Raw genomic sequence first — 12,424 nt, forward strand, 5'->3', positions numbered from 1 at the left:
TTATTACTGCTTCTTCTATCAAGTTTTACTTTCTTTTATATCAAATATATAGAAGGAAGTATTGGATTCGTGCAATTTTTTGAATTTTGACAGATTTGAACGTTTTGAGGTGTGCTGATTCAATTTTGACCATTTTTGGAAAATGTCTGTCTGTCTGTGTGTGTGTGTGTCACACCAGTTTTTTGTGGCCACTCTACAGCAAAAACTACCGCATGAAATCGAACAAAATTTTGGTACACATATGTGCCCCTATGTGAACTTGTGCCCATTGGTTTTTGGCACGAATTCGTCCTAGGGGGGTGGAGCAATGGGACGTTTTGAGTTATGCGTGCTTGCTATTCCAAAGGAAGGAACTTGCGGAATCAAACACAATTTGGTCCATACGTTACCCCCTAACAGGTGCTGATTCAATTTTGGTGTCAATAGCTCAAACGGGGGTTGAGCTGTAAAACGTTTTTCATCGTCAATTGTGATTGCTGTATCCCAAGAAATAATGAACGGAATCAAACAAAAATTTATTAACAGCCCTTATAGGGTATAAGAGTTGATTCTATTTTGGTGTCAACAACTGAAAAGGGGTGGCGCGATCAAATGTTCTTTTTTTCCATTGTGAGTGCCATATCTCAAGAAGTAATGCAGGGTGGCGACAGATCAGGGAGATCAGGGAAAAGTCAGGGAACTTTTATTAATCAGGGAAAAGTCAGGGAAATATCAGGGAATTTTGAAAAAATAGCAAAAAATCAGGGAAAATTGATTTTATGAAGAAATTTATTTATTTATTTATTTTTTTTTTTGCTTTACAAAATTAAGTACTCTACTTCGCTACGCATTTTCCGCCAATTATCTGTTCAAAAAAAAAAGTAAAATTAATGAGGTGCGATTATACATTGCCGCATATTTGTGCATCTTTTTTCCTCAACGTCGAAGTATTGAATCTTACCTATTAACCACGGGATGAACTTCCTAAGATTGCTTCTGTGTCTGTTAGGTTGTTTATTTTACCTAGCTTGAAATTTCCTTTTACGCTTTCAATTCTACGTAAAATAAACAACCATACAGGCAAAGAGGAAGCCTTCATTAGTGCCTCAGCTCCTTTGCCTTTATTCCATTGTCTCGAAGTAATTAGCGTACTGTAATCACGATTTCAAGAAATCTTTGGTTTTTGAATTAATACTATAAAAGCTTAAAAGTTATTACTTCTTCGCATTTCTAATTTAATTGCTAAAATTGAACCTTCAATAAAAAAAACTGTTTTTTGCCATTATACTATTTGTTGTCACCTCAGATTATAAAGGTTTTCTTTTCTTCAGACTTAAGTGATTCTTTAATTTTATAACCAAGTTGTCTTCTTCTTTTATATATTTTGAAATTAACTAATTGCTTTTTTTCTTGCATTTCAAAGTTGTTTGTTACAAAAGCAATCTAAGATTGTTTTTCGTTACATATTGAAATCACTCGAAAAAGAGTTAACTTGTGTATTTAAGTAAATATCTTTTTTTTATTGTTAAAATGCTGTATTCATTCATTAAAAAATATGTTCTTGATTAGAGAAAAGCTCTCTATGAATGGATGTCAAATGGTTTCATCTGTTTTGCATAAATATGTCAATTAGTATTATAAGAATAACTACATTACTTCTACTCTTTCACTGTTACTTGTTATTCTTGCAACGATTATTATACTGTTTGAAAACTTAGTTCAAAATAATTTCAATTACTTTTTAGTTCTATCATAAATACGCATATATTTTTAAGAGTAATTTTAATAGTTTCTTAAAATTCTTATGCTAAGTGGTTTCAGGAAGTAAAGTTTTTTTTAAAATTTTCTATAATCTTTCCATGTAGAAAAATTTAATATACTGTTTTGTAGGGGGTTTTTCCCCAAAAAAATTTGACCTTTTTTTAAAAAATCATTTTATTAAAAAAGTAGCATCTTTTTAAAATATATCTTTAATTTCAACAACTTTACGCAACTTAAAACGTTTAAAACACTGCATTTTATACAAACATACAATGGATTTCAAGTAGAGCAAAGAAAGAAAACCATTATCATTGGTAACGTAAATCAGGGAAATTTGGTGAACTTAATCAGGGAAAAGTCAGGGAACTTTTTTTCACAGTTCCTGTCGCCACCCTGTAATGCTACGTTCTGGATGAAATTTGGAATAAATGTAAATCCATGCGTAAACAGGCGTTGGTTTATTTTTGGCGCCAATCGCTCCAAAAGATGCTGATTTTCTTTTTTCTTTTTTTTTTTTCGCAAATAAAAATAGCTTTATTAATGCAACAATAAAAAAGATAAATCGTAAAAAACTATTGTCTGCTTATTTCTCGTGATTTTAATTGAATGGAAAAGATTGGAAATATTATCTCAATGATTTAAAATTTTTAACTGTTACCATCTTATGTTTGTTAACAAATAAAATATTTGTAATTAATTCATGCAAAGCTTTAGAAATAACTTTCAGTTTTCGCTCTTTGCTTTGCTTTCCTGATAATTCAGATATTAGGATGGTCGTCAAGTTTTTGCATGTGTAATTTTGTTTTTGTTGGGAATATTGCTTTCTCGTCAAGCATGGGGATTGATCAATTATAAGAAAGATATAGAAGAAAGTTTCATGATGGCCACAACATACTAGTTAACTTCACTTTTTTCTGCTATCATGTTCTCCCAAACCAATTTTTATGTGGTGGATAGGGACTGCTTAAAAAAGTCTTACATAGGAAATAGCCCAAAAACTTGAATGAAACTATGAATTGCTTCTTTTGAACAAAATCAAAATAAACCATGTTGTAATTTTGCCCAAGAGTCAGACAAAATTCCCCTAATAAGGAAGTTTTTGGGAGGTCACAGTGATCTCCCATCGGGTTGTCCCTATCATCACTTGAAGATACTACCTTACACTTGTTTTATAAATAATTTCGTCAATTGAGTCCAAATCGGATTGAGTGTATTTGTACATTTCTTCTGCCTCTGTCCCATTTCAAACGCAAATCAAAAGAAGGGGAGAGCAATCTAGTATGAAGAGGAGATAATTGAATGCTCAGGTATTTCATCTGACTTATCAAGGTCTAGAGCAAAGTTGTTAAAGGTTACAAACACACCCTATGTTATAAAAAGAAGAATGCTGTACTATATAAAGGGTATTAATTGGCTCTTTCAACTTCCCACACCCATACTCATGTCCTTTAAAAAGAGTTTATATATATAATTATTATTGAAGTGTTTTCTAAATTTTTTTGCTTTTAAAGCACAAAAATCTATCACAAAAAAGGCTACAATCCTTATACATTTGCTACTTTAATGTTGCTTTGTATCATGAAAGCTGAATAATTCTGTTGAATGTTGTTAAAATATAATTCAAGTATTTAAATTGACAAACTTTATTTTTTAGGTTATTAGAAAAGGTTGGATGTGTATTCACAATCTCGGTATTATGAAAGGGGGATCTCGAGATTATTGGTTTGTTTTAACATCGGAACTACTTACATGGTACAAGGATGATGAGGTAAGTTTGTTGAAAATTTTAGATTTTTTTAAAACGTTTGAAAGAAATTTTTTTTATCAGTTTGTTTGATTTTTTTTTCTTAGGAGAAAGAAAGAAAATATATGCTTCCTCTTGAAAGTTTAAAAATTAAAGATGTTGAAGCTGGCTTCATGTCTCGTAGACCTCTTTTCGCTTTATTTAATCCTGACCAAAGGTATTCATTTCTTCTTCTTCTTTTTTTTTTTTTTTTAATTTTTTTTAGGGTGGAATCTTCATTCTCACATTTGAATATTGTTGTGTTGTAATAGAATAATGATAGATATGTGACTCATCCAGACAGAAACTCATTATTACTTGGTGCATTTTTTTGAAAATACCAGTGTAAAACACTGCAATTTTTTTCAGAAAAAGCTTTAAAAGCTTCAGCAGAATTTGTAAATATTTATTGTTTATAGTTATGGTGCTTTTGTTAATTTTATATAGTCTCTAATAATATTTTTAAATGTGAAATTCATTAACAGAATTTTTTTTTTTTTTTTTTTTTTTTTTTTTTTTTTCAATCCAAAAGTGTTTTTTAAGTTTACACATTAAAGGTCTAAAGCAGCTTTCCTTAAAATGAAGATAAATAATGTGTTTTATTATTTTCAGACAATTTCAAAACTTGGAAGTTTATTAATATTTCTATAATCAGTGCTGAATTTATAAGATAAACAAGCTATAGCTTACTGTTCCCTGTTTGTTGGGGGCTCCCAACTCCCGAAAAGTTGCATGATTTGATCTTAAAAAACTGTAAAGTACTTTTAAAAAAATTTTGTTTTCAAATACTTTAACAAAACTTAGAAAATTTTGGAAAAGGTAGTTATAAACCTTGACTTTAAAGATTTCTAACAAATTCAGCTCCTTGCTACATTTTGCATCAAAAATGTAAACATCATGGTTCTCACCTTTCTGTAATATACTAGAAAATCGCCCTTCAACTCAAGTCTCTGAGCTCCCATTAATGATTTCTAAACCTCTTCATTTTATTATTAACAAATTCAATGATTATAAAAATATGTTTAACACTTAAGTATAATTGATTTTAACACTTTCATTTTATTTTTTTAATTTATTCATTGTGTGTTTTTAGGAACGTGTTCAAAGACTATAAACAATTAGAATTATCATGTGAAAGTCAAGAAGAAGTTGACAGTTGGAAAGCTTCTTTTTTAAGAGCTGGTATTTATCCTGAAAGATCTTCTAATGTAAATGGAGAAGCTGAAGGTAATGACAGCACTACTTCCTTGGACCCTCAACTAGAGCGTCAAGTTGAAACAATTAGGAACTTAGTAGAATCTTATATGAAGATAATAACCAAGACATTTAGGGATCTTGTCCCAAAATTCATAATGCATTTAACAATTAATAATGTAAGTTGAGACTTTTTTATTTCATGTTATTTATTTTATGACAATGCATGTAACTTTCTGCATTAGGGTGTAAAGTTTAAACATTTTTCCCCCTGTAACTTTGCAAAACTTCACCATAGACATGTGAAAATAAAGGTATAACGATACAGTATGAGACCCCAATTCTGGGATCCTGCTATCCGGAACTTTTCCCCTAAATGTTTAAACAAAAAATTGTTAACGTTCGTCAATTACTTGTTGAAAACACAGAACTGTCAGATCAGCTTTTTTTTTTCTTTTTAAATTTTTTCAATGGCGCATGTTATGCGTACGTGAGCGTTTGCTGTTATTGGGCAGCATTTTTTTAGCATCCATTTTCGATTCACAATGGTTCTTTTTTTCTTCTCATAAGTGTACAATACAAAACCTATCGAACAAAAGTGCAAAATTAGTTGTATTGAAAATATGATTTATTTATTGTATCAATTGGCACATTGCATAATAATAAAATGCAACATCCACGGCTGTAGCAAGTCATCTCCGACTTTTGTTTTAGTATAACGAAGTATACAGTCAACGCTCATTATAAAGACCCCTGTCGTCCAAGCGAAATCGGTCACTATAACGAGAAGTCGTTATAGCGTATTGCATGTTATGAAGTCTTTTTTTTTTTTTTTTTTCAAAGCAGGAATAGTTTTTCAAAGTTATGCTTCCTCTCAAAAGACAATCTAGAAACCAGCAAAATAATAAAACAGTTACATTAAAAAAATATTTTGCTAGTTTCCTTCTCGTTTTAAAATTTTCTCCAAGTATATCTTCTCCTATTACATAATATAGAAGCTTTCCACTTTCTTAGTTTCCAAAAAATACAATTTGTTATGTCTAATCTTTAGGTGCAATTGCCATCATTTCTTTTTCTGTCATCCTATACCAACCTGAAACTCTTTAAAAACATTAAATGTTTAAATAGGTATTAGTTATCAAATAGTTAGTCCTCAGGATAACAAAAAAAAATAAAATAAATTTAATTTTGGACGTCATATTGGAATGAGCAGTTCAGTTTGGACGCTGTAATGGACCATAAAATAACATTGCATTTATGGAATAGGGAACGGGACTTTCTGCATCGGTCGCTATAACGGAAGGGTCGCAGTAATGGGGGTCCATTCTAAAGAACGTTGACTGTACTTTCATTCAGATTGACCAAAAAATAAAAGAAATTTAGCTCAAACATTAGTGAAACCAGGAAAAACTTGACAAATACTGCACGGCAGGAGAGTTTTCACTGATTTTTCAATCAGAATCCAAAATTGGGAAAGGTTGCAGTCCTGAGCATTCTGGATTTGGGGTCTTATGCTGTAGTAATTTTTGTCTTGTGATGTCAACTTTTTTAATTACTTGATTTTTCAGATGAACTTAACCCTATTTCTTAAAATGCTTGAAAATGATTTTCTATTCTCGTTTTATTTTAATATGCTTCTCTTCTATTTCAGACTAAGAGTTTTATTTATACAGACCTGTTAGCTAATTTATATGCTGCTTGTGATCAGGTACTTATATTTAACTTTTTAAATCAAAAACCCTTTTATAAGTTAAACTGAGTATTTGCATTGTAATTTTTGCTCTTGTATTTGCTGATTTTTTTTTTTTTTTTTTTTTTTTTTACTGACAATTAATATTTTAGATTTCTTACAGGCCACTCTAATGGAAGAGTCAGCTGAAGAATCACGTAAAAGAGAAGACATTATGAGGCTATATCAAGCTTGTAAAGAAGCATTATATATAATTAGTGATGTTTCTATGAAGACATCATACCAACCCTTACCACCACCTGTTAAAGATGACTGGATAGCTCCAGATTCACCCGGGTAAGCATCTTAAGTATCTTATTCACAGAGCTTCGAGCACCTGAAGCAGATTCCAATATTCTCCAAGCATTTTTATAAATTATTAATTGTTCTTGAAGAATCAACACGTATACAAAATTTCAACTGGGCAGATTGAAACTAACTTTTACTGTAATATGATAACAAAAGCATTTTTTTATTGTTATTATGTTTTGTATAATAAATTAGTATTACATTACACATTGTACACTGTTTATATGGTCAGTTATCACTGCATAGGGACATAGAGTTGATGTTTTGCATTTAAATTTGCACAAAACTGTCAATCATGCAGTACATTGCAAATAATGTGCAATTTGTCATCATGAAAAATCTTTTTGAATGTTTGAGAAATTAGTTTTACCTTGTTAAGGTTGCATTTATAAAAATCGAAATGTAAGTTTTTTTACTAATGATTTTTCTTTTTAGTGCCACAAAACGTAATACATCATCAAGAGCACCACCGCCTCCTCCTACGATTTCTAGAAATGCTCCAATTCTTCCAAGTAGGCCAGACGTTTCTGGTCCAAATAGACCTCCGCCAGCTGCTCCACCAAGAGTTGTACCTGGTGGCTTACCTCCCCCCTTAATTCCTACGTAAGTTCATTCACTATTGATACATAAAGTTAAGTTTAGTTTTAATTAAAAATGTTGCAAAGTTGGGGAATATTATTAAAATATATAAAATCAATATTTCTATGTTGCTTAAATATATTTAAAAGTATTCGTATTGTATGTTATGTTGCATCAGAGTTCATTTAAAACTAATTGAATACTGTGTAAACAATTAGCATGCCTAGCTCACGTTTGGCGGTCTAACACCTTCACTAGCATATTGTATGCATTAAAAGTTAAAAATGCATTTTAAAATTACATGATGTGCCTTTTATATTAATACCAGCCGTCTGTAGCGGGTTAGTGCACATCTACTACGAGCAGCAATGTACTTTGGGGGCTTCGCCTCCTTCTTACTACCTGAGGCAGTTTATAAGTTAGCAAAAGAATGCTAAGTGATGTTTTTGAGGAGAGAATTGCATTCTTTCGAAAGAATAGGTGAAAAGAAATGCATTGCGTGTAAACGTCACTTACATATAGTGGCAGCACATTAATTAATTAGCACTGCATTAATTAATCCCATTTTTGTCATGGTGCTGAATTTAATACAGAATCGCTCATAACAGGAATTATTGTTTTGATGTTTTCTGTAATGTCACTTTTGAATAAAGCAGTGGTGGCAGGATACCAGCAAGCATAGATCAGAAGATTTTGAAGTGCATGAAACATCTTTGGGAATTGACTTTTTAATTAATATCTCTTCTAGTTAAAGTCATTAAGGTGAGATTAGGCTGAGTCACTGCTGCATAAAACATATTTGCGTTCAAAAAAAAATTAAGATGAACCATGAAACTTGGCATGTACATACGGTTCACGTAAACTAATAATAACAAAGTCAGAAATTAAAGAATATTTGTTGATCCAAAACAAATATTCTAGGTTTTGTAAGTCATAAAGCCACACTTCGCAACTATGAAGCTTGAATTTAGTGGAAGACAGCTAAAGATGCCTTCTCAACATGTCCTAAATGTAAACATGCTCTATAGGAGTAAGATCCAGTTCTGATAGGCATTCAATTCTTTCGGGCAATTGTGGAAGAATCGTGCAGTGTGTGCGTCAAGCATTTTCTTGCTGATAAATGGTTGACTTAATAGGCAATACCACTTGTTGCAAAATGCTGTGAGCATAGCTTGTGACTGTCAAAATTTGAAGTCTTGTGCTGATAATTTGCTTGAAGAGAGAAATAAATATTCAAGTGGAACCGTTAAAAGAAATGATGCCTTTCAAATAAGATTTGCCCTAGAATGTTTAAAGCTCCTGCACAACCCAGAAAGAAAGAAATCATTTAGATCTACAAAATAGGTCAAATAGGAATCAAAACAATAATAGTAATAATAATTAATTTCAATGATAAAAATAATTTCTTTGGTTCTATTTAAATGCAAGAATTTATTTTTTCTGCCAACTTGACTAATTTTAGGTTCATTCGAAGGTCATTGCTTAAAATTGTCTGAAAAATATTTTTGCTATATTTAACCCCACTAAAAATTGTTAACTGGGTTTATTATTTCTACTTAGGTTACATAAATGTTTGCTAAAGATTTTTGCCCAATTCTTTTATGTTTTAATGAAATCTTAATTTAGTTAAAATTGTCATTGTACTCTTTGTTTTGTGTGTATGCATCTGTAATTGTTCTCTTGCTTGTCAGGCGAGGCAGCGGAAATGCACCCTCAATACCACCTCGCCCATGAAAGGTCATTTTTCTTCCAATCTCCTAATATCGTCTGCTTGGTATCTGCTTTATCTGCCATTCTACTAATACTAGACTACTAATCGACCATTCTGCATCATCTTAGATTCATCTGAGCAGAGCATGGAATAACAAACCAGAAAACAAAATGTTGTTACTAGTGACTGCTTAAATAGTTTTCTGCACTAATAACCAATCTTTGATTTTATTTTTATTGATTTTTATTAAAATTATTACTCTTCATTTTCAAAAACATACTCCAATCTTGTTATCTGAAAACGTTTAGAATTCTAATCTGTTTACACATAGACTTCTAATACATAATTTAGAATTCCATAGTTGAATAATATTTTTAAAATTTACTACTACTTATGTTGTAACTGCAATGTTTACACTAAAAACTAAATCAATAATATAAGTGCAATATTAATTTTTAATAACATTGATGATACATATTTTAAAATGTCTTTTTATGATATAAGGGAAACAGCCCTGGTTACTTACATGACGAAAAAAAAAAATTCAATATTGTAAATATTGTTTGTATTTAAAATCGTGAAAACAGTATTTTCAGATCCATATTAAACATTCATTGCAGTGTTTTTTTTTTCCTTTGTCTTGATCTGAAAATCCTATAAATATTTCATTGTTATAAGTAATGTTTTATCTCTAAGTGCTGAATGTATTAAATTTTCCTCTAAAAAATTTCTTTCAAATTTCTTTCTAAAAAATTTAGTACCAAGATGGCAATTAAAAGCAAGTGTTTGTTTCCGTAATAGAATTAAACAGCAACCTATATAGTTACATTCGAAAATACTATCAAGTAAATTTATAATAATTTAAACAAGGTTTTTATACTAAGATCTAAAATAAACTGCTTTTATACTAAGTTTTAATGTTAACAGAGCTTTTATAATAAGGTTTGTTGTGAAGAGTGCTCTTATATTAAGGTTTAATTTGCAAATACAGTTGAACCTCGTAATCCCGTGAATCTTGGGACTGTTTGCAAAATGTCATCATAGCCAGAGCCACGTGTTAACCGGAATAGTTTTAAAATACCTAACTAAACAATATTTAATAAAAATCAGACTAATGAAATTAATTAATAGTTCAGTGTTATTTATTACATTCAACTGAAGTAATTTTGAATTATTAATGAATGAGGCTAAAATCATAAATCATAAGAAAACATAATTTCATTTACTTTGTTTATTTCACTCTAAAACACTTTCTAAAAGTTTGCTTACTTTTTAAACAACATTTTAACAGTTGTACTTTCTAAGAAATTGATTCTTTTTAATTGACGAAAAAAAGGGTTTCCTGTTGTAATCAGCAAGAGAGAAAACAATTGAAGATCTCTTCATTAAAGATAAACCACAGTTTGATTAGCTTCTGACAACTAAACCTTACTTTCCATCAGTGCTGGGTCCATGACTTTTCCTAGCTGGGCCAACTCTTGAAACTGTCACCTCTTCCCGTCTTCCTTCATGTTTTTATACTGAATTTCAGTGGGAGGTGGAAAAATGTAATGAATTGTCACTCCCAAAAAAGTGCAGTTTCGAAAGAGGGTCCCATCTTGCTTCCCCTCCCCCTAGATCCGATACTACCTTCCAAACATTGAAGAAAGCTTTCTAGTTCTTTCCTATAATTTAGTTTTATGTCTTCCTTGTCAATCTAATGAGGAGCTCAATGCTGTCTCTTGCTCTCGCAGGAGAAGTTTGCAGTGACCAACTGCAACTGAAGGTAGCTATGGCCTTTCTTTTCCATTTTTAGATTCCATCTGCTTCTCATTTCTTTCTATTGTCCTTCATGTCAAAGGCTAAAATCCGTTGCTTTCAGAACTTACATACACTCCCCAATATTTTTCAGGTGGTATGCCCCAGGGGCAATAATAGCACAAATCTCCTATCACTCTTTTGAAATTACTACGATAAACTTTTCCAGATGTTTTATTTTACTGAAAATATTTCAAGTGCAAAGGAAAAGTTGATTCTGCCTTAAGCTGTCGTAACGTGTCGCGGTTTAACCAGAGTTTTATAATAAATTACTGTTGTGAAATCTGAAGCCACTTTATAATAAGATCATATGCCATTAGTTCGGGATTTTGAAAAAGTGACATGAGACGCAGTGTTCTGAAATCTAGGTGTTACAATAACGAGGTTGAACTGTACGTCATATATCAATGTTCTACCACTTTAGAAACATTTAACTTTTATGCATGTTTTTTTTTTATAAATGAACACAGATGTAGTTATTTGGCACTGCCATCTGCCATTATTAACCCGTGATATTACAAAGATTGGTTGCAATGCAGCTTTTAATTTGAGTGAATCTCTCTTTCTCTGTTTCATTATTTGTTGCTTCAAATTCAAGTATGCATATATTTGAATAACTGAGATTTTTGTATGAGCTTTATATAAGTGTATTTTTCTATCTCTTTTTCTATAACATATTAACAGTAGATAGTGGTCATTACCATTTCAATTGCATTCCTGTTTTGCATCTTGGTATGAATGTAGTTTGCACATCTATTTAAGTTTATATTCAATTTTTCAACATATCTTACTTTGCATTTAGAGTGAAAAGTATTTACTGCTCAATTCCTTTGATTGTTGATGATATATATATATATATATATATATATATATATATATATATATATATATATATATATATATATATATATATATATATTGTGTTTTGTTGATATTGTAAATTATTTGTTTATATGGCTTATTTATAATCAAAATATTGTCTGTTTGATGTTAATAGCTTTGCAATGTTTGTGTTTGTATATTTTTGTGTGCATTTTTTCAACTATATTTGCAAATATCTTAATAGCTGTAGTTTATAAAAAGTTGCCTGTTATATTTAGAAAGAGGCATAATTTATGGTTTTCATTATGTATTTGTAGCATTTCAAAAAATCAATTTAAGTAATTTTTCATTATGTTTCAAGGGAATATTTGAATTGTGTTTTATATAACTTATGTTGATGTAATATTAATTGCTATTTAAATTGCTTTAAGCATATCTTAATTAATAGTTTGAGTCCATACTACTAGAGACTAATTTGAGAAAGCACTTAAATTTCTTTCTGTTTAAATAATGCTAGCTTAGTATTTCAAATAACTTTCATATGCTTCACAAATTATCTTTAATTTTGACATACATTGTTCATTAATTATTTAAAAGTATAACTCATGTGAACAATGAAATGTCATTTACATATTAAATTATCATTTCATATTTTCTTTGCAAAAAGTTGATTTTCAAATGTGATGTTAAAATATTTTATGAATTTTCTTAAAAGTCCCAAAAAAAATTAATGTACATAAATTGGTCGAATTTAAATTGC

At 30.3% G+C, this 12,424-nt stretch overlaps 1 protein-coding gene across 1 annotated transcript in view; it reads left to right on the forward strand.

Moving 5' to 3' along the window:
• The window catches only part of LOC129222291 (dynamin-like), a 63,244-nt gene that overhangs the window by 36,553 nt on the left and 14,267 nt on the right, over positions 1 to 12,424 (forward strand). Inside the window, exons 13-18 of the mRNA XM_054856777.1 lie at positions 3,395 to 3,508; positions 3,592 to 3,701; positions 4,617 to 4,896; positions 6,369 to 6,425; positions 6,571 to 6,743; positions 7,191 to 7,358. Of these exons, the coding sequence (XP_054712752.1) occupies positions 3,395 to 3,508; positions 3,592 to 3,701; positions 4,617 to 4,896; positions 6,369 to 6,425; positions 6,571 to 6,743; positions 7,191 to 7,358 (902 nt within the window). The remainder of the gene's footprint in view (positions 1 to 3,394; positions 3,509 to 3,591; positions 3,702 to 4,616; positions 4,897 to 6,368; positions 6,426 to 6,570; positions 6,744 to 7,190; positions 7,359 to 12,424) is intronic.

Source organism: Uloborus diversus, chromosome 5 (assembly GCF_026930045.1).
Source record: "Uloborus diversus isolate 005 chromosome 5, Udiv.v.3.1, whole genome shotgun sequence".
NCBI classification, from domain to species: domain Eukaryota; kingdom Metazoa; phylum Arthropoda; class Arachnida; order Araneae; family Uloboridae; genus Uloborus; species Uloborus diversus.